This window comes from Letharia columbiana (assembly GCF_014066305.1).
Source record: "Letharia columbiana isolate WasteWater2 chromosome Unknown Sc0000003_s0, whole genome shotgun sequence".
NCBI lineage: Eukaryota > Fungi > Ascomycota > Lecanoromycetes > Lecanorales > Parmeliaceae > Letharia > Letharia columbiana.
In genome coordinates this window covers 834,404-855,690 of record NW_023501039.1, presented here as the reverse complement: position 1 = coordinate 855,690, position 21,287 = coordinate 834,404, and the positions used below count along the sequence as shown (strand labels likewise).

The 21,287-nt window shown below is 49.7% G+C and overlaps 9 protein-coding genes across 9 annotated transcripts; 4 read left to right on the top strand and 5 right to left on the bottom strand.

The window, feature by feature from the left end:
- Window positions 1-669: 669 nt before the first annotated feature.
- HO173_001739 (uncharacterized protein) lies at window positions 670-2,441 on the top strand (the record flags this gene model as incomplete). The annotated part of the gene is made up of 5 exons (XM_037303676.1): window positions 670-766; window positions 825-1,171; window positions 1,232-1,671; window positions 1,728-1,968; window positions 2,217-2,441. 5 exons carry the CDS (start codon window positions 670-672, stop codon window positions 2,439-2,441), a joined length of 1,350 nt encoding a protein of 449 aa, XP_037169398.1.
- A 2,137-nt stretch (window positions 2,442-4,578) lies between these two features.
- Window positions 4,579-6,009, bottom strand: HO173_001738 (uncharacterized protein; the record flags this gene model as incomplete). Its single annotated transcript, XM_037303675.1, has 3 exons — window positions 4,579-4,663; window positions 4,732-5,725; window positions 5,778-6,009. The coding sequence occupies 3 exons, from the start codon at window positions 6,007-6,009 to the stop codon at window positions 4,579-4,581; spliced, it is 1,311 nt and encodes a 436-aa protein (XP_037169397.1).
- A 1,305-nt stretch (window positions 6,010-7,314) lies between these two features.
- HO173_001737 (uncharacterized protein) lies at window positions 7,315-7,716 on the top strand (the record flags this gene model as incomplete). The annotated part of the gene is made up of 3 exons (XM_037303674.1): window positions 7,315-7,381; window positions 7,456-7,520; window positions 7,588-7,716. 3 exons carry the CDS (start codon window positions 7,315-7,317, stop codon window positions 7,714-7,716), a joined length of 261 nt encoding a protein of 86 aa, XP_037169396.1.
- Window positions 7,717-8,442: 726 nt separating this feature from the next.
- HO173_001736 (uncharacterized protein) lies at window positions 8,443-8,796 on the top strand (the record flags this gene model as incomplete). The annotated part of the gene is made up of 1 exon (XM_037303673.1): window positions 8,443-8,796. One exon carries the CDS (start codon window positions 8,443-8,445, stop codon window positions 8,794-8,796), a length of 354 nt encoding a protein of 117 aa, XP_037169395.1.
- Window positions 8,797-10,269: 1,473 nt separating this feature from the next.
- Window positions 10,270-11,595, bottom strand: HO173_001735 (uncharacterized protein; the record flags this gene model as incomplete). Its single annotated transcript, XM_037303672.1, has 1 exon — window positions 10,270-11,595. One exon carries the CDS (start codon window positions 11,593-11,595, stop codon window positions 10,270-10,272), a length of 1,326 nt encoding a protein of 441 aa, XP_037169394.1.
- Window positions 11,596-12,238: 643 nt separating this feature from the next.
- Window positions 12,239-13,600, bottom strand: HO173_001734 (uncharacterized protein; the record flags this gene model as incomplete). Its single annotated transcript, XM_037303671.1, has 1 exon — window positions 12,239-13,600. The coding sequence occupies one exon, from the start codon at window positions 13,598-13,600 to the stop codon at window positions 12,239-12,241; it is 1,362 nt and encodes a 453-aa protein (XP_037169393.1).
- Window positions 13,601-14,172: 572 nt separating this feature from the next.
- Window positions 14,173-15,004, bottom strand: HO173_001733 (uncharacterized protein; the record flags this gene model as incomplete). Its single annotated transcript, XM_037303670.1, has 2 exons — window positions 14,173-14,778; window positions 14,978-15,004. The coding sequence occupies 2 exons, from the start codon at window positions 15,002-15,004 to the stop codon at window positions 14,173-14,175; spliced, it is 633 nt and encodes a 210-aa protein (XP_037169392.1).
- A 2,414-nt stretch (window positions 15,005-17,418) lies between these two features.
- On the bottom strand, window positions 17,419-18,627 carry HO173_001732 (uncharacterized protein; the record flags this gene model as incomplete). The annotated part of the gene is made up of 1 exon (XM_037303669.1): window positions 17,419-18,627. One exon carries the CDS (start codon window positions 18,625-18,627, stop codon window positions 17,419-17,421), a length of 1,209 nt encoding a protein of 402 aa, XP_037169391.1.
- A 540-nt stretch (window positions 18,628-19,167) lies between these two features.
- On the top strand, window positions 19,168-20,274 carry HO173_001731 (uncharacterized protein; the record flags this gene model as incomplete). The annotated part of the gene is made up of 2 exons (XM_037303668.1): window positions 19,168-19,598; window positions 19,659-20,274. 2 exons carry the CDS (start codon window positions 19,168-19,170, stop codon window positions 20,272-20,274), a joined length of 1,047 nt encoding a protein of 348 aa, XP_037169390.1.
- Window positions 20,275-21,287: the final 1,013 nt, after the last annotated feature.

Below are 21,287 nucleotides of genomic sequence, written 5' to 3'. Positions count from 1 at the left end.
CTAGATTCTCTTTGACGTCTTTTGTACTAGAGTAAATCAAAAGGCGACAACTCTTCCAGCACTGTAGGCAGACCTTGAATTATCATGGCTGTTTGTGATTTACGTATTTTGGCTATGGTTGGTAAAAATGAGATTTTGTCTCATCTGGAACGTGATTGTTGAGTGAATGTACTCTAGATAGAGTACATTGTTGTTAATGTACCTTACGATAGCCCGGGATAAGGTAGCTGGGACGAGCCGCAAGGTTACCTTAGGTCCGTCTCCGCTAGCCGGGTATCTTTCCCAGATTCTAAGGTAAGCTTTACGGTTTACTTTACCTTACGAGTGATGTCCAGCCATGCCTGCCAATCTACTCCCTTATAAGGTAGTATACATATTTTATGACTGTGATAACAATACTAGAGTTTTTCCTTTTGAGCTTTGAGCCCTGCATTCGAGTGATTGGGCGATTATTCTCCCATCTTTCTCACGTGGTGGTAGGGCATCGGGTAGTCTAGCCTTTAATCATTGCCCACACAAAATGTGTTGCCCATCTCTTTCACTGTCTGACCCCCCTCTCTCTTACCTTCTACTAGGCCGTTCCGCTCCGAATTACTGGCTCTTGAATAGCTTCATCTCCTACTCAATACTCACACACTCTCTTCTCGTCCATTTCTTGCTCTATACAGCATGGCTGTCACCAAGATCTTGGTGCTCGGGAGCGGAATGGTAGCTCGTCCTTGCGTGGAGTACCTCCTGAGAGATCCTAAGAACCATGTGACAATCGGTAATGATCCTACTCTTCAATCTCAGAGGTCCAAGCTTACTCAATGGTTTTCCAATAGCGTGTCGAACCTTGTCTACGGCTCAGAGCCTTGCATCAAGCCTACCTCAGACCACCGCTATCTCCCTTGATGTTTCCAACTCTATCGACCTTGACAGGGCCATCCAAGCTCATGATCTCGTGATATCACTCGTTCCATATATCTACCATGGCACAGTGATCAAATTAGCAATCAAAAACAAGGTCAATGTCGTGACAACAAGTTACGTATCCCCTACGATCAAAGAGCTAGAAAAGGCTGCAAAAGAGGCGGGGATTGTGGTTCTTAATGAGGTGGGCGTAGATCCCGGGGTCGATCATCTATGGGCAATTAAGAAAATCGAAGAAGTCCATGCAAAGGGTGGAAAGGTCCGTTGATTGTTGTCTGAATGATGATGTCGATCGCGCTGACTATTGAGATTGAAATAGGTGAAGGAATTCTACAGCTATTGCGGCGGTCTGCCAGCGCTTGAATGTGCGAATAATCCTCTTGGGTTCAAATTCTCTTGGTCTCCACGGGGCGCTCTCATGTCGCAAATGAACTCGGCCTCATTCATTCTCAATGGCAAACAAGTCGACATTGCTGCTAAGGATCTCATGGCTACTGCTAAGCCGTATTTCGTTGCAGATGGTTACGACTTTGTCGCCTATCCCAATCGCGACTCTGTCCCCTTTCGCGAGTTCTATAAGATCCCTGAAGCGGATACAGTCGTGAGAGGATCGCTGAGATACGAGGGTAACCCAGCGTTCATCAAGGCGTTCGCGGATGCTGGCTGGCTCGATGCTGATGAGAAGGGATGGCTGAAAGCGGGAATGACATGGGCACAGATCAGTCAACATGTTACTGGTGCTGATGATTCTACTGAGAGGTATATACCTCGGTTCTAGTCCATCATTGGAGATACCTAATGACTCTCTACTCTAGCTCTCTTCTCGCAAGCATCAGCAAGAAATGCAACTTTCCTAGCGAGGCTGAGCGCGATCGCATCACCTCGGGCATGCGTACCTTCGGTCTCTTCTCATCCGAAAAAGCAACCATACGCGGAGGTAATCTTTTGGATACTTTATGTGGCCAACTGGAGAAACTTTTGAGCTTTCAGCCTGGCGAACGAGATCTTGTGATGCTTCAGCATAAGTTCGTTGTGAAATGGAAAGATGGCAAAAAGGTTAGTGATGCTCCGTGCTGGATGAATCGTAAGAAGTGGCGCCATCTCATTCGGTTCTCAACCCATTTCTTGGCTTGAATTGTTTAGGCACGACCAAGCAGAACTCCTGGCACACTCTAGCCCTTCTCTCTGAACTTTGAACTCGATGGGTCTTCGAGATTAGGCCCTTCACCATTCCCCTTTTCTTCCTGGGCAGACCGCTTGGTATAGTTCTCCGCAAATACACAATAGCTAACGATATCTTGCAGGACACTTTCACCTCTACTCTTGAGCTATTGGGAGATCCGAAGGGATACTCGGGCATGTCAAAATCAGTTGGCGTGACTTGTGGCATTGCAACTCAACTGCTGCTGGACGGTCATCCTGCTCTCAACACTCCAGGCGTTCTCGCGCCATATGAGAAGGAGATCTGTGATCCCATCAGAGAATTATTAGAACTTGAAGGGATCGAGATGGTCGAGAAGATCCTGTGAAAGACGACCTTTCGATAGTCATTCACCGGACATCGGGATAGATGGACATCGATTCAGTGATATGCGCGATTCACTCTACGCCTCAGTTGCATAAATCAGCTTGCGATGGAGCCTGGAGCTTTGCTGAAGCCTGAAGTAGAGAGTCTGCTCCGAATCACGCTCTCCAGCGAGGACTTGGCCCTTCTCCAAATTGACACGAGTCTCAATGAAAGACCCCGGCAGCTGACACGGAATGACGAGAAATTGTGACGACAGGGTATACCCCTACAATTGTCGAAGTCAAGCCTCTCTTTCGGGACCAGGTGGATGTTACATCAGCTTCGCACAACACGCTAGAACCTCGAACCCGGTTATCAGATGGTCGTGGAATATAAGGTCGACAGTCACTTGCTCGGTTATGGGCCTGACAATAACTTATAACGTATTCGTAACGTGTGTTCAAAGTGTTAGTAACGGGGTTGCAACTACGCTTATCGTAGTGCTAACGTGATGTTTAGCACCCGAGCACAGCAGATTGTAGGAGAGTGAAATCCGGATCGTCGGACGCGGAAACGTCGACTTCTTGTGTCTCCTTACCGGTGCAGCCCAGACCTCTGCGTCCCAGGCTTCAATGTCCTCGGTTTTGGCATCATGAGAATTTTCCATACGAAATGCCCCAGAGGCAGTCGTGATGTTGTCTGCAGGCGCGGAACTACTTGTAAATGTAGATTGAATGCAGAAGACGGGGCAAGCAAAGCCTTGGTGCCCAAGGGTCGTAGGGACTCGCGCCATCTTGTGGTACCTCAGAGCAAAGAGGCATGGTAGGAGTCTAGACGCAGAACGAAGTGGTTTCATAGTTGAAGACTTTACTTGGGAACCTGGTCGTGATGGTGTCACTTAACATGGCTATCTCGCTTCATGCACCGTGATTCTTCATCTGGAGCAATGCAGCCATGAATGCGTGCGAATATGCTCGAACCCTTTTTCAACGTACGATGTGTACATATCACGCTGATTATCAAATTTTCGCTACGGGATCGAATGGTCCGAATCATACCCGTCCCTCCCAGGTGGATCGAGCTGCCGCGTCTCCGAATCCAGGACCACGAATAAAGCCCCGCCCTTTGAGACAGCCCAAGGCATTACGGATCGAGTGGATAGAGATCTTCCCAAACGGGCAGCGTGGCAGAGGTGGATCTTGAATGATAAGTTTTTCTTTCCTGTCCCATGAGACGAGGCTACAGCATCGGGCGAAGGATATCCATCATGCATCTGCCCATGTAGAGGAGTCTGCGTCAATAGCCTCGCTCTCGATGTCCGTCTCGCGTTGATCGGGGAGCCGGCGTGGATATGTGCGTCACGCGCGAGCCTAGAGTGAATACTCGCCGTTGATCAACCGTGCCCCATGGCTGCACTGCCTTTTTATCATCAATCCATCAATCAAACCAACATATTTACTTACTTACTTACATGCCGAGCTGAGATTTCTTTTTGGGAGCATATGGACTCGAGGATGGGACTGGACTCTACAGGATGGACGAATGAGGCTGACATAGGTGTTTGTGTCCGACAGCTGTCGCTTCCTCGTTTGCACGAATGGGTCGAGGGTGTGTGACGTGGTTCGATGTTGGGGGTGCGTCGCGGCTAGGGACATGTGTTTGTGGATAAGGTATGGTTTCCTGGGTGTACCTCGGATGGAGATTTGTTGTGGCCGTTTCCGGTGGAAGGGGGCTACGGATCGTGGTACTTGGGGATGGTTCAAGTGGGCACGGGGTGCGGGTCGGTGTCTGTAGGTGCGGTCGTAATGCCGGGTGGTATGACATACCTGAACCGGGGGGGAAATTGTGGAGTAGGAAACATGCGTGACAAGCTCCGACTTGGAATGTCGACGCCACAAGGCCGATTGATCGACTCTGTGCCAAATGAAATCGAGAAACCGAACGGTGTTCTTTTCTAATTTTGCCGTAGAGTACGCCCTAGAAGCTGAAGCCGTAATTTCCTTCATGAGACATCAATGACGATACTGCGCGCTGCTTGACTTCCGGCAATGAGTGGCAGATGTTTCCGGGCTCACACCAAAGATTGACGTGCGAACAATGCCGTTTCAACGTGTGAAACTGCCACTTTTTCTGACAGCTTGGCTAGTGAGACCGCGAGTTCACTCTTGTGGCCCACATCCACGCTCCGAACGGGGAGCCAGCTCATAGAATCCTGGAGCCGTCGATGTGGGGCGGCACCACGCACTGCGGACTCAACAAATTAGTTTCGATCTTTTGTTTTCACACCTCTGGCAGGAATGTTTTAGACTGACTGTGGCTCACGCTCGCCTGAGTCTTCGCAGCGCCGGATACATCTCCAGCCTTGAGTGTCCACGTATTTCTCTTCAAAATAGTCGCAGTCTGGCTTCCATCGCAGGTTCAGGATGATGGTCGCTTTCAGATCGCCCAAGTTTGAGAGCAAATCATTGGTTTGCTGACCCCACTGGTACTCGAACACGTCGTGGCGGGTAGGGTTGCATGGGATCAGGGTAAAAAACACTGTTTTCAAATTCGGTAGGTTGGTGGATAGATATGTGCCGAAAGTCGTCGATGGGCTAGGGTCAAACGAAGCGTGGCTGTCCACAAACTCAATTGCAATGTGCCTGACATGTTGTCTGTGGATCGGCTCCACGTGTGCGCAGAAAGTCTTCAAGGCTGTGACGTCGACGGAGAAATCGAAGGATAGTTGGGATTCGATGTATCGCAAGACTTCGGACCGAAAAAGATGATTGACGTAGCTGAGAGCGAGAAAGTTGCTGCCTAGCGGTCGTAGGGGTTGAAGTGACAACTCGTGCTCATTTTGAGAAGCCAAGCGCGAGATCTCGTGGAATAATGAATGGACTGAATTATCTAGCATGATGATTTCTGGCCTGATCCGTGGCTTTCGTCGGGCTTGGATCTTTTGATTGTTCTGCGTCCGCCTCCGTTGAGAAAGGGCAAAAGCAGCATTTTGTATCTCGTCATTCCGTCTGGCAAAGACGAACGTCGCATTCTGGATTTGCCCCAGTATTTGGTTAATCTTGGCTGTATCTTCTGTGTCTGCTTCCTGAAGTTCAGCAGCAGCACGAACTATCTGTCGCGTGAGACGGTCGGAGGCTTCAGGCATTCGACTGCCGATCCTCCGCAGTTGCTGTATGTGGCTTGAGACATGTTTTCCGGTTCGCAACTGGCCGGTATATTCGTAGATGGCCCTTCCAATCATCTGGTCGGTATTCGCTCTATGGGTCCCGTTGAGTCTATGTTGATAGCTGGCAGTCCATCGCAAAGCTAGCCGGCAATTGTTCAGCGCCTGAATGTAAAAAATAGGGATCTGTGTCACCTTTGTGGAAGGCCTCTTCTACAGGATCAGGCCATTTGCCTCGGATACTGCTTCTGCGGCGATAGCGCTCGTAATGAGGATCTTGGAGCAGCATTGCATATGAAGGGAGCCCCATATCGCCTGCCCAATCCCCTCTCTCTGTAGCTCGCAGCACGATGAGTCCTTCATCTCTCGTCGAGAAAACGTAAGAGTAGATTCGGAGGCGTAGCTCTGGAGGTAGAACACTAAGCATATTGACTTTTGGAAGAGCGACGGTATTCTCTTACACTGCGGCGCTCTTCTTACGATGATATAAGTACAGACGTGGAGGTCACATGCTAAATTATGCCGAGACAAGTTGAAACAAAACAGCCAATGAGGTGGTGTGAAGCTAGGCCTCTGCGAACCCTTGCATTACCTATCAAAGCACTGTGAGACGTCAAGGGGCAGGAGCACTGAGCAGCTGATCCATAGCTCATCCTTACATGAAGTCGCTAATTTCGAGACAGACTAGCCGATCTGGTTCTTTGGTGGACCTAGTGTGGACCACTTCTACCAAGAAACAAGTCAAAATAGGATTCGAACGGAGAGGCCTGCCTCTGCTGCAATCTCTTCTTCGTGCATTGAAGAAGTTTAATAGCTTGAAGAACGTGGTAGTGAATATTGCACCAGGATCAAATCTATGGGAAGCAGTGCAGGTGGACATCTTCTTTGGAAGGATCTGAGTCATGTCCGCAGTTGGGGTTGCAGGAATGTTTGATGAGTCTTAACTGCATCGGAAGCAAGCATTTAGCATTGACGATTCCTGACATGCGGCGGCAATGTCAATACAGTCCGTCAGCTTGTCAAGGCTTCCAGACAAAGCTGAGTAATGATCGCAAGTCTTTTTGAACAGGCATTGGTAGAAGCGTGGATTCTGTTATTGCCCTTTCAGACAAGTATACACTGCGCTCATCCTCCTTGATAGCCCTATTCCATTTGATTCCGGCAGTTCCAGTTCCAGCACTGCTCCTGCATGGTGTCAAGGTTGAGATCCAGCTGGGAGCAGCGATTGCGAGAGAGAGACGGCCTCGACGGCCCCCAATCCTGCCAAACTCGTAGGGCTGCGCTAAGAATGGACGTGGTTGGCGACGGTGGTACTCATTACCACCATGAACGATTGGCTACTAAAAGAATTGCATTGCCATGCGTTTGACAGCACTGGACGAGCATAGTAAGAGGATCCTTGTCAAATTGCGTAACAGTGCTGTCCAGAGAGGATTAGTGACCCGAGATTTCAATCTCTTCCTACCAGTTGCTGTCAACTTGATGTCTCCTCCCCGTTGTCATGATGTTAATGATCCATAAAATCCACATACGCTGTGCGTATGCTGACGGGAAGCAACGAGAATGGCAGATGGAGGTTCAGAACGGGATTGGATTGGCTTTGGTTGAATTGGTGATGACGTCGTCTCTCGACACGCCATTTGCTCAACCTTCCTCTTCCAATTCCTCAAATTTCTAGACATCGATTTCTCCTGCAATACCACAAACCCAACCAACGAAACAAACCCTAACAATGCCTCACTCCAAGACACCCGGCGGCTCAGGCGCCAGCGAGAAGTTCCTGAAGCAACAAGCTGAGAGTGACTGCTCCCTCTCTTCTTTTTTCTTCTCTTCTCTTCATCCATCCGCATCCTTCTTGCTAACCCGCCTACAGAACAAGGCGAAGGTGCATCCAATGCGGGCGGCCATACCGAGGGCAAGGCACCGGGAGAAGCACCCGTACGTCTACATTCCGGACTGGTTTCCTTCCCCGTCAGTCCCGTGTGCTGACTCCGAACTCGTGCAGGTAGCTTCTGACTCTGGCATCTCGGATGTGGGAATTGAAAAAGGGACGAACCAGCCTGGAGAGAAGGGGATTCTTGGGCCTAAGATGGATCCTGTGCCTGATAGCTCGAAAGATACGAGGGGGGTTTGAGAAATTGGATGGCTCAGTGGTGGAGGACTATAACAGAGGTGGACGGCAAAGGTACGGAGAAAAACACGCATTTGATGTAGCCGTCATTGTTCTGCGAGGAATGCCGAGACGAGCTTCTAGCCAGCTGCTGTGCGTTTGAAACGCTATTCAAGACATATCGTTGTGCTATCAAGGTGCTCCCCAGACACTTCCGCGGAAAGGCTCTATGTGGGAACATGCTTTCCTTCATCCATTCTCTTACTGCCGGACATTTTCGCAAGTGAGCTGTGTATGGAAATGCTAAACCATCTGCTAGCAACCCTCTCATCCTTGCGGCAGTTGACGAATTCCCTTTATCCTAAATTCAGACACGGTCAAGAGGTTTGATTCCATTCGGCATGGAAGCATGTTCATCTGATCCTTCGTGTTCCGTAACTTCCAAGACGCTTGATTTACTGTAGATATTGCCCCTTCAAGCTGCCAAATCATTTGAAAGACCAGCTGGGGGTAAATTCGAAATCGAAACCTGAATATATGCCATCAAGGAGCTAATATCCCTAAAAAAAAATGTGTCACTCGAGGCTGCGGTTGGGGAAGAGTAAGCGCATCCCTCTGCGTATCATCCAGATCAAGAGTCACTGGGCCATCCAGCAGATCTTTCAAACTAGCTCAATCGTGGTCATCTCGAACGTCTTGTTGCCGTAATGGCAATCCGACAGAAGATCTCATGAACGATGCGACGTGCACATGACCGTCCGAGGCACGCAGAAGCACCAAGTGCCCTTTTTCCGGGATCTCGCCTCGGCAGGTGATGATATATTTGGTTGTATCAACTGCGTCGAGCAACCGAATTCTGTGACGATCAGCTGGGTTGGCCAGAGGGACGGGCGCATTTTGCTCAAGCCAATCAAATATGCCTGGAGCACGTGGTCAATGACTGTGAGCCTTGCAAATCTCGGCTGCGTCTCGATACTGGACGTAAAGACGTACGCCTCGCTATGGACTTTTGACAGACCAAAACTTGAGCTCTTCGAGCGCATGTTCATTGATTTTTTCGTGGTCGAGGTATCGGATCCCGGCGGAGGCGAAGAGCTCATCTAGGCTGACTAAAGAGCATCCTTGCAGGACAGTGGCGAGAGATTCGAAGTCATTCCCACCCGATAACTTGACAGGTGAGAACTCGTAGAAACTGGCGGTGTCTTCAAGGTTAAAAATGTTGTTGACTGTTTTTACCCACTCAGGCTGGGTGAAATTTTGCCTCGCGGTGTCAAAGTTTATCAGTAGGTCTAGGGAACTTGATCGCTCTAAAGCGATCTCTGGTATTCATTTGGACCAACCGACCAACAAGTAGTTTCATCTCTGGCGAACTTTCCAAGACAGGCCGGATCTTGGTCCGAATCGCGTCCGTCAACCCTTCCGCCAAAGAGAATTGTTCCACGAAGTATTGGAACGTTGCGAAGCGAAATAACTTTAAGCGATCCATCGTCTGCTGTAGGATCTTGGTGCAGAAAATTCAAAGGGCACGATTCAGAAGGGATTGGAACAAGCTTTGTCACACGTGTGAAGCTCAAGAAGCAAGAGACGACGGTGAAAAGCAAGATTGTGTGTACTTTCAACAGTAAAGGATGTAGAATTAGTAGATGCCTCAAAAGCGAAGCACTGACTGCAGAACAGAGGGGACAGCTGTGTTCGACCACGACTTGGTCGGAGAGAAACACCACAAAGGTGCGATAGAAAGCAAGCACTTCTGGGCCAAGGTCTTACGACCTACTCGAAATGTTGATTGGCTGAGAGGCGCAAGGGTTTGCGAATAACGGAATGGTTGAAAATGCGAAGAGCTCGGGCAAATCACCGAACGTCTAACAAGCCTTTGTCGGCTGCGTCCATCTTCCAAAGCAGTCATTGCCAGCTACTACTCATGAATAATTCTTCCGACCCGAGATGAAGTGTTCAGTATGAGCCAACGAATCATTGACATTGAGGTGTGTTGACGGAAAAGGAGAGGACCTTATCATCGCGCTGAACTTTGCTGCCCAGTAGATGCTCCGGGAGATGATGTCAGTAGATCCCAGAGGTTGGCCTAAACCCTGGCCAGCACACCCTTCCAAGGTCTCAGACGAGGACCTTCTCCGGATATGGGCTCTCTCACAATAGTGTTGGTGGAATTGATCAGGATGTCTGGGATGTAAGAAGCAAATTGAACAGGGTCTTTCGATGATATATGTTAGTCTTATATATTCTAGAAGGAATCAACGCCCCGCACTTCTTCCTGTTATTTCTGTACCTTTTACTACAATGCCCTTTCCTAACCTGTTTTGGTTTCTCATGACCCGTGACAGCAATCAGATGTTGCTGTAGTCTCTCCAATTGCACATGAGCATCGTACACACGTCAACACCAACATTGGGGTTGTCATTGATCTTGGAGCCTGTCTCTTACTGTCAGGATCCAGGGGACATCGAACTTCAAGTGACTGGAAGTATAAATACTGTTTGAGTTCGAGCTACCTATGGAGGAAGATGGGTACTCCTTTCCAGCTCTTTCGTAGATCAGGTCACTGTTCCATTATCTTTTTCAGAGTCTCGTGCCAGCACCTTTGCCTCTCTCTCTCCGAGCCCTTTTGGCGCTCAGTGGCTTCCTAGGAGTTGCCTTCTTCTTGTCCAAAACGGCATGCCACAACTTGAGTTTTCGCTTTATCTGTCTCATTTGTTCCTCTCGTTTGGCTTTCTCTTCCCATTGCCTGTTTTCCTCTTCTGCGGACCTCATATCAACCCTAAATTTTTCCACCACCCAGCGGTCTATGTACGTGGACTGTGCAACTTCACACTCTCGGAACGCCTTTTCTGATAAGTACCGGGAGTGTGTGTGCTCAGATTTTGGTTTTAACCCGCGCTTGCTGAGCCTCTCTGCATCCCACATACCCCATCCCCACTGCTCTATCGCTGATCGATCGAGGTCAGACCTCAACTCAGCCACAAGAAGATGATCGACCGGGTTCTCTTTATCTTCTCGCCAGTGATCAACGTCCTTAATGAGCCGCTGCACCAATGCTGGTTGCCAACTCAAAAGAGACGATTTTCCTTGACGTCGGTATTGAAAAGCGTTGATAAGTGACGACAAATGGAAGCGCACTGCCTCAATGTCTTCGACTGGCCAAGAGGGCTTACTGTGCATGCAATAATGCACGGTGCGCGAAAGGTTTTTCCCTGTATGCCCGTAGAGCCAGCCAGTGTTTGGAAAGCATGGCTGTCCAACCTGATGCGCTCGATAATGTACAAATCGTTTCGTACGCTGCGATTGTGCATCATCCTCGGCTCTGGACGTCATATATTCTTCTCCATGGACGAGTTCGTAGCATAGTTGGAAATACCAGAATGCTCGACGAATGCGGTAGAGCTCTGTCGAAGAAGGTGGTCTTTCTGGTTGCTCGCTTGGTTTGACGATACGAGTCTGAGCGAAGTCTTGAACTAAAACATCGATATCGTGTGATATGCTCCAAATGTCGCGAATGGTGGCAATCGGGTCAGAGAACCACTGCAGATAATGGGGCTTTCCGTCACGTTCTCTATCGTCAGAACGAAGATACTTATAAACAAAATTCTTCCTCTCTCCTGCTCCTTCCCCTAATAGAATCTGTTTTGTTGTGCTGTCGTTCCGAAGCGTCATAACAGCAGTGACAATCCTGGAAAGCTCATGCTCCCTGCCTGCTCTGATAACATTCGCAAATATATCTTTCTGAAAGTCCTCGACAAAGCTGACTCCTCTGTTGTGAGCTGCGAGAAGCGTTAATAGGCCGTTAAGTGAAGCGAAGTCAGGAATGTATTTTGTGATTTCGAGGAGGAGTTCTGTGGGAAGAGTCTGCAGACTGCGGCATCCCGGAGTTTTGGTTGGGGCAGGCATTTTCGAGCCAGAGCAACCCAATAACAGACTCATAGAAATAGGTAAAGAAAGGCTGGATGATAAGTTCGTGGACGTATTTATAAAGTCATAGCCAAGAATTGCAATTTCGCGCGATGAAACGATTCATCTTTTACTGCAGGTCGAGTGGTAATTTGCTCACTTGCAATTCGCGTGGGTTTGAGGCGTCAGCAAAAGGGAAAATTTTCTTCTTTCTTGGCCACCAAAAGTTCTATAGCCCAAAGGGGAAATCTGTGACAGGCCTACGTATGTATTCGAGTATGCAGTCCAGTCACATAGCCCTAGCCCTAATAGTCTACTCGTATTTACCAAACTCCATTCAACAACAGCAAATGGAGTCCAAGCAAAAGGTCCAGTGAGCTGCATTGGTACTATTGACCGAGACGCCCGAGCCCTTGCCTCCCCGTCGAGTGACTCGTCTTCCCCAGTAAGGGAAACGTGGCCGAAAGTAGAGATGTAGATAAAAGCAAGACTCGCGGCAATCCAAACTGCTCGGTGGATCTCAACTGTTATGAACGACGAGCGAGAGCGTTGCATGTTATCAAATGATTCAGGGCGAGTCTGATCAGCAGTCGTGTAACAATCCCTTCTGCATTCTACCGTCACTCTATGAACATCGAACGGCTCAGCCGCTGTATATGCAATCCAACTCCGTGGGCATCCACTGTCGTTCCTTGGATCCCAATTCCCGAACCCTATCCCACCTCAGCCTGTCCAAATGTATTTGCGCATCAATAGCGTACTGTGCCGCGATCTTTTGGTCAAGAGGGGTATATTGAGCGGCGATACACTCACTGTGAGCCTCACCGATAGCGGCTCTCCGTTCACAAATCTTCGCGATCTTGCTTTCATCGTCCATCTTCCAACCGTCGACCCAACCCTCATATTCAATATCGATCATGCCCCGCTTCACAAGCCGTTTCTCATCCCACAGGCACCAGCCCCATTGCGGATGGCCTACCTGCAAAGACTGTATGACAGATCTGCGAGGTGTATTGGGAATACTGGCATCATAACAATGGCGAATTCTATGCCAGACAATAGGATGGGATCTAGCGTGCTGGCTTTGCCTGAAAGCTGCGACCAAGACATGGTCCTCCGGGCTTCCTGTATCCCAGTGATCGATGTCGCGGATTAGGCGTTGGAGGAGCGCGGGTTCTCCGATCAGTTCATCGTTTGAACCACACGACCGAAGGTATTGGAGGCGGTTGACTTTGAGTGCGAGATGGAAACGAACGGCCTCAAGCTCATCGTGTTCCCAGCGACTGAGATTGGGAAGGAAACGGCTTAAGGCTTCTGGACGGTATGCTTCGCTGCGACCTTGAAGCCAGTTTGGCACGCTGCCGCTGATAGGCTGTTTGCTCTGACATTGGACATATTGCCTAGTGCCTCTGGATTTGACTTCACAAATCTCCCGAGAGGAACTTACTTCTTCTGGATGACACATATCGTAGCAAAGCTGAAAACGCCAAAAAGAGCGTCGGATCCGGTGGAGCTCTATCGGTGAGAGTGGCATACTATGCCTAATACAGGGACCTAGGACACGGTCACTGGCGAAGGATTCCGTGAGACTCTCGATGCTCTCTGATATTGTGATGAGGTCCAAAATCGCAGAGAGCGGATACCGGCGTAAGCGGGGTTGAGTATAACACACTTTGGCGTCGAGATGATGTTTGATGAAATCGGTGATTTGGCTTGGGTGAATTGGCGGGTGACTTCGAACGGCCAGCACGTCCAGGGCCGAGTCTCGAAGCTCAGCTGACATGTTGTCCACAATGCCGGCAAATATTTCTTTGCTGATCAGGTTGAAAACAATGAACGTCCTTGGGTAGGCGGTAAAGAGCCTCGAAAGTGCAGCCATATCAGGTAAGTACTTCATTACTGCAAAAAGCAGCTCGGCAGGGAGTTCGTGCAGACCGCAACCAGTGACGCCTCTGGGGCATGCTGTCGATTTTTGATCTTCAGGGGCTTCCTCAATTCCAAGCATCTTATTGAATCCAGGCGCTAGAACCGCCGATGTGAAAGATTTCTGATCGTGTTATAAGCGTAGAGTGAATGTTGAGAGTGCTATAGAGTCAACTGCAATTGCACGCTTCAATTGGGAGATCAAGGCCTCAATATTAAATGGTCGCGAGCCAAGGACGGTACCTCGAAGCTGTGACTCAAATTGCATTATATTTATTTTTTCTGCACGTGATATTGCAATATAATTCAATAGAACCATTCCCAATAGTCACGGTAGGGACTTTCCAACGCTATTGGAGGCCTAGTACAAATCATGAAACAAGAAAGAGACATCGTGAACTCACCAAAAAGGGTCTCGTCAATTTTTCTAAATACGGACTCTGGGCGCTACAACCGTGGAAAAGGCCTTCGGCGAGAGCATGACTGTTATGCTGAAGAAGAACACTTCGTGTTCCATTCCGAGCATTGACTTCTTTCTATTGTACACAAGTTGGCAGTTGCAGTTCCGGAAGCAATCGCCTAGTAATGTCGACATGGTCAGCAGAGTCCTCGTACTTTGGAGATTTAAAATTCCTGGAATAGACATGAGGTACCTTATCTACCCTTCCTGACCCACCCCTCCACCGCTTCCCTGCTCTCTCCCACCCTCTCATCGAACCATTTCTTGGTCGCTTCCTCTCTAATCTTCGCTTGCCTCCAGCCCTCTTCTATCGCCCCCCTAATCCTCATATGGTTTATAGAGATCACCGGCGCCTTCTCCTCATACGTCCACACCAGTTCCCCTACATTTCTCGTCGTAACAGGCAGCACAATCCACGCAGCTCCTAAGCCCACCGCGAACGGCACTGTCGCCCGCAGCAGTATATTTCGGTTTCGAGATATTATTGAGCCTGTCATTGCCGCTACAAGAACATAGAGCGCGCCTGGCATGACACGTTCATGGGTTTCGGGAGGAGGAGCCAAGGAAGCAATTGTCTGGGTGAAAGAATGTTCTTGGTGGAGGACAGTGGACATGAAGTTGTTGAGGCGATCTTCCGTTCTGACGGTATGGGCGTGTATAAAGAGGCGGGCATGTTTTATCTGGCCTGCTAGACGGTCTGTTGGCGTCGGAGATGAAGGGAGGGAATCTTCCTTGGGTGCTGGGGATGATTTGGGAGGGTCAAGCAGAGCGAGATCATCGTAGATGGGTTTCCGGGGAAGCTACATTGAACGGTTAGCACAATGAAGCAACGATACGATTCAATGCCTTGCAAGTTCTTGAGGAGGCGCCTCAGCGTGAAGTGTAGAATATGGATAAAGAAGCAGGCCGGCGGTGAGAGCAGCGATTGCCGAGGGGGGAATAGGACGCTAGACATATCAGCTCATATCAAGGGTTGCCAATTGATGTAGGAGGGCTTACCTGTCGTAGTAGAGGTCTGAATGTCATATTGTTGTCTTAGAAAAACACCAAATTCTGGAGGAAGAGCGTGATCCAGATGCAAAAGACGAGAGGCGCTAGGCTGTTTCCACTAATGCCAAACTTAGTCTAGACTAGCGGAATTCGAGACTCTGAATTCACAACACCACTCATCACCCTAAAGTGCTTACAATTTATTTCAAGATACAGACTCTCCGCTAAGGTAGTTAACAGATGCACGCCAACTGCAAGTATATCAGGAAAAGTAGCTTCAACTATCCGACCAGTAATGGATGTCTTCGCTAAGATTTCCGAGAGTCCGAGGCCAGCATCGAGCCGTTGCTAGTCAATAACGATATGATATGATTGTCCCATGATTCGTCAAATTCTACGTATCTTACAAAACAAGTCCGACGACCAACGACGACGTCCTCCCATGCCATGACCAACGTGTCAGAAGCCAACTCTTATCTCGACTCTGCTCATCCGTGAGATCACCCTGAAACAAGGAAACAAAGTCGCTCCATCTCCATCACTCGTCATAGCGTCATCCCAGACCCTACCTGTCACCCCTTTCCCACCCCTTCTGGTGCCTTGCGCGGATGGAAAACCAGCTGTGGGCCATGTTCGTATCGTCGTCGATGTCCCTTTCCCAAATTCCACTCCAACTTTTTGCGAATAGAGTCATGACGGAATTAGAACTTAAAGTCGGACGAATGAACCGGAATATTATCGCGCTGTCCAGTCCAGATCGCACCCACGGTGCCCGGCAAGATTTTTACGGGGCCATTGGTCGAGGAGACCGGGTCACGCCCGTCGATTCTGACCCCCACGACTGCCTTTCCGAATTCCCAAAGCAACCGTAGAGACCTACATTTGCGGCTCATAGAAATGCGAATAGTGTAGAGATACACTTCGAAGGAGACGCTATGATTAATCGCGAACGATTCCGGGCCCGTAGGCCTGGAGGAGCTAGACATCCGGCATCTCTTGAGCGTAAAGGGAAGCTTTCCAATGTCACTAACGTTGGCGCAAACGCCGAGATTGCGAATAGTGTCCACTACGCGCTGGCTGGGCAGGGAATGGTTGATTCTGCTGGAGGATCCGAAGCTCATGTGATAGATTCCCTTTTCCGCCATCAGGCCATTGCCCTCATCGTGCAGGGCCTGGGAAGCCCTTAGGAACTGAGGATGGCCAGCAGAGAGGAGGTCCGAGTAGATTGTGTTGCGGATTTCTCCCCGCAGCTTGAGGGGAGCGGTCTGAGTCCTCCTCGCATATCGATCGAGGTCGGCTCCGCAATGGATGGGGTTGGCCGTGGCTTGAACAATTCGACTTTTTCTATAATGATTCTAGGTCCGAAAAGTTTGGGAGCACCATCATAGCGGAGAGACTCGATGATACCGGCAAGCCAGCGCGTGTCCTCTTTGTAGATTTCGATAGTTGTAGAAATCCGGGACGGGTATGCGTCCTTGCTGGCTGTATCTTGTTGCGATCCGAGACGTTTGAAAGAAGTGACTGTTTTTCTAAAAAGATTTCAACATGTTGTGCTTTATTCGAAATGAACGATGATTGAAGGACGCTTCAAGCGAAGACCCTTGGCTATCTCGTAGAAATGCCATCTGTGGCTGCTGTGACGCAAGGAAAAGTATTGAACATCATTGCGGACTCAGCCAGACGAAGAGAACAGCCTTAAATTTCATGGCGTAGTCTGCTAGACGATTTATATCTCCCCTGAGAATCAGCCATTGGTGCAACCACGGTTTCTAACGGTTTTGCTTGGTTTAGAACAACAGATAAAGAGAAAGGGGTTGGTGAGTATTGGGACAAGGACTAGACGACGCACTCCGCGATGATGGTGACGGCCTAGAACACCTTCACGGGTCTGCGTTGATGAGGCTTGGAGATGGGGATAGGGATGAGATTGGACGATGTGGGCAACATGGTCGAGGAATCTTTTTCAGTGGACGCGTCTTATGAAAGGTCGAACCCGTAGTTGTTTTAAGAGGAGTCTCCGCCTCTACATGCCTTGACTGAGACGTACTCTGTACGGATTGGAAACTAGACGTGACCACGTTAGGCACATGTCAGGCTGCTCCAACCCTCATATCAGCCATTTTTAGAGCCATGATCCATAGCCTAGGGGCAAGCTTGTTTTACAGAGCTCTTTAGATTGAGAGATCTGGCGGAAACTGTTGTACGATCAATGTATCAATAAAGAGGATCTTTCCCAGCCTCTGTCGCTAAAAGACTGCTGCAAATGTCATTCTCATGTATATCGTTTCCCTTGAAAATCTCCACACATGCCGCGATTTTCAACTCCCGCAAACGCTTCGCCGATGGGTTTTGAATCGCTCTAGGGCCAGACCCTGCCTACCCATAACGCCAGATTGAAGAAGCCACCGAGTGGTTATACCGTAATGCACAGGAGTTCGCAGAAGAGATCATCACGCTTTTAGAACCATCTCTGCTCCTGGCGCCAAATTTGCAACATTCACGTTGCTTCCCAACTCTTGCCTTAGCATTTTTCTAACCTCCTCCTTCGTGTATTTTCTTGTCTTCACTGACATCACAGAAAGCCCAGTGTTATCCTTGTCCTCATCGTGTGCGCTGATCCAACATCTGGCCATCAGGTTTTGCGCTATCTCGATCCCACCGGGTGAGCCCGCTGCGACATTACCGCCGAGATACCAAGGATTTTCGACGCGGTCGAAAGAGTGCAGCAGAAGTGTCAGAGGAAGAGCAGCGATGGACACCAGATGCGTAGAGGCATAGGCACGAATGAGGGAGTAATTGACGCCATGGGGAGAGTAAATAAAAGATAATGCTTTTTCGGCATGGATGCGGGAGGTGGATGTGACAGAGCTTCTGGAGGATACGGAGAGGTTGTGGTTGGAGTTGCTTTGATGGGATGATGGGGTGGAGGCAGAGGAGAGGGTGTTACTGTCGGTACGCAGAGTGCTGCTTTGCCATGTAGGTGATTCAGGAGGGGTCATTGGCAGGTTCTGCGGCGCTGGAGGATATTGAGATTGGTGGAAAGGTGGCTGAGAATTTGGCGAGATTGGAGAGAAAGGACGCGATGGTATGCAGCTGGATGATGGTGGTCGATAGGTGACTCCAATGGCGTTATGTACTTTGGCCATATCCAATTTGGCCGGTATGAACGAAATGGTCGCTTCACCCGGTGTCCCTCCCGGAATAATTGGCGGAATGTAAAACCTAATGACTGAATCGGGCTTTCGTTCGGAGAAAGGGCGCAACGAATGGACCATGTCAGGGTGGAAGAACTTCATCCCTCTAATTTTCTTGGCTGCTGTTGGCTCGGCCAAGATGGTAGTGATGGGTGATGTGGGATCCAGTTGTCGCAGTGTAGCTTCATGACAATGATCAGGCTTATCTTGTGAGATGAGGACCACGTTTGGCTCTGGTATATGTGAGAGGTGCGGAATGCACGATGGCGTGGTGTGTTTTGAAAGGAGGAATTTGGGATGCCACATTGTTGTGGGACCTGAGAGCCATGGATCAACGAGTATGGAGAAAGTGCCTGGAGGCTGCTGAAATTGAGATCCTAGAGGAGTCTGTGGATAATTATCATTCGGAGAGAAAGTGAGGAGAAAGGTGGTGTCTCCGTTGAGATGCTTGACAGTCAAAGACATGATGTAGGATGGGTGATCGGAATGCGCTCCAGGGCGTGGCTTCGTCTTTTGCAAGTTGATGTCACATCACCATCAGTATGTCAAGAGTAGCCTGGTCGCATACCTGTCAAGAATTGAAAATACTCAATATTGGCGAGGAAGAAGGCATGATGATTGAAATGATGAAGGGGTTAATTGGCTCGTCGCTCGATAATAGGAGATGGAATGGTGGACTTGAGGAGACGATGCGGAAGGAAAGTGAAATCGAACGGCTTGCATCAAGCTTTCCAGCCCATGGGGAATATTGCTACTAGTAACCAATCATCTTGGAGAAACGCCGCAGCGCCAAGATCAAAGTCCGCTAAGACTTGCCCTGGTACCGGTGTCTCCATCGCCAAGGCAAGATTCCATGACAGTCGAGCCGAGCTTTTGCGGGTAGACCGGAAGCCTCATCGAAGCATCTCACCCAAGCCACCGGAGTCAGGTCCTCAGCGTATAAATTATTTTATACAACTATTATCAAGTAGGTACCTTTCTTTCGCAGCACACGCAAAAGTCATCATGCAGACCAGCCTACCAAGTGAAGGCGAGAACTCATCAGATCTCTTCAGGCCCTCTAAGCGGAGGAAGTTCTACCGCAAGCGCACTGATGGAGAAGACGAAGGATCACCCACTCACTCATCCGCACCTCCTCCAGAGTCGATGACCGTCGACGAACTCATCTCTCACCAAGGCCGCCTTACCGAGACTCAGCACCACAAGACAGACGAGGAGCCCTTGTCAATCGCAGCAATCCTCCGCCAAAGAAAGCTTGCTTTGCCGCGAAAAGGCGGCATCGAATTCACCAACAGCCATACGTCTACTTCAAGCACCTCGCAGACCAGTGATGCTCTCATAGTGAAGGAGGACGACACCCCGGCAGACATCAAATCAGTTATCGAGCGCTTTGCCCCTCAAACAGGCCAGGTCTCAGACGTAGCCGATAAGCATATGTACGCCTTTCCCCCACCTACCCTTGATTGAAACCTAGATGCAGCGACTAACGTGATAAGGATGGCATACATAGATTCCGAATTGGCTAAACGTCAACGTCAAAATCAATCTACCTCTACGCAATCTCTAAACGGGCAAGAGCTGTCACCCAACGGAGCTCTGCTTGACGCAGGGCTACACCGCCAGCCCGCAGCTCTGGGAAAGCTCCACGAAATCGACCTTGGCCCAGACGCCAAACTCCGAAATATCGCCTTGACCGAAGCTGCTCAGCGCAGGCTCGAGGGCATAGAGCCGGAAATAGAGGAGTCTACGGGCAAAGTTCGCTTACGAAGAGATGGTAAGCCGTGGCGGCCTCGCAAGCGGCGAAACAGTGAGGATGTCAAACGAGATAAGCTCGTTGAAGAAGTTATGCGCGAATCTAGGCTTGACATCTACGATGAGCCGGATGAAGAAGTGAACAATGACGATCAAGCGGCCGATGATCGTATCGCCGAGCAATTCAGGCGGGAATTCATGGATGCTATCTCAAGCCGCCAGCAGAAGGCGGCACAGGCAAAGAAACCTGTAAAGGGAAAGGAGGTGGACGACCAACCCAGAGGGCCTAAGCTGGGAGGAAGTAGGAGTGCTAGGGCGGCGATGAGGGAGAGGGAGGAGGCTGCGAAGAAGAAGAAGTAGGATCGATTCTAGATTGGAAGATGCCAGCGATGCTCTGATAGACGGGCTCGTCAGCCTACGTATTCAAGTTTCCAGGATGGTCTCTGTCCACCCAAGTCATCAGCCTCGTAAGAACCAATGACGGATCTGCTTCCTAAGAATGCACTGGCACAGCACCCATTGCGTCTTCCTGTAACCTCTCCCTCTACCTTACCTTGCGACCTGGGCTTGCGACCTAGGCCCTCACCCTCACCTACGCCGTTCAAATCTACGATGAAAGACGGGGGCGTATTTACCTTTTCTCTATTCGTGGTCACTCACTTCGCGCGATGGAACAGTATCACGATGGCCCAGCGGCAAGCCATGCCGAGTATCAGATTGCGAAACCATTCGAAATGCTTGCTACCCTCTTCTAAAAGACATCAGCGTCGACAAACGTTGTGCATCACCATTAGCTTCTCAAGCCCGCTCGCAGCTTCTTTCTATCCGGACCCTCTCACGCAGCCACCACGAAATTTTCAGCGTCTCAACAGTCTCTAGCATCCAACCTGGCCGCCTCCTCAAGCATCTTCCCGGCCTTGAACTTCAGATCCTTCGCCAAATGCTGGCGCGGGTAGAAGTCGAGGTAGCATGTGTAGTAACAAGCACCGTGCACAACGTCCTGCACCGCAGGCCCGTATACGGTTTCGAAGAAATCCTTCAGACTGGAAACCTTGCTCTCACGCTGGGGCTGGGACTGGGAGACCCGGAGAAGTAGTGTTCTGGAGTTGTTTCGAGAGCGAGAAACGGCTGGCTGACGAGGTTGCGGTAGATTTTCAGTCGAAGTTCGGCAGGGAAAGGCACTACGCTCCGGTCGGACTGACTGTCACTCGTCGTGGATGGGATTTGGGTTTGCTTGAGTAGACCGAAAGAGGGGAATTTGGACACAGACGATACCAGGACTCAATTCGTTAGTAAGGAAGTAGAGCAGGCCTATGCATATTTTATTCACTGCGTCACGAAGGCACTGCCAAGATCTACCTTAGGAACGAGGC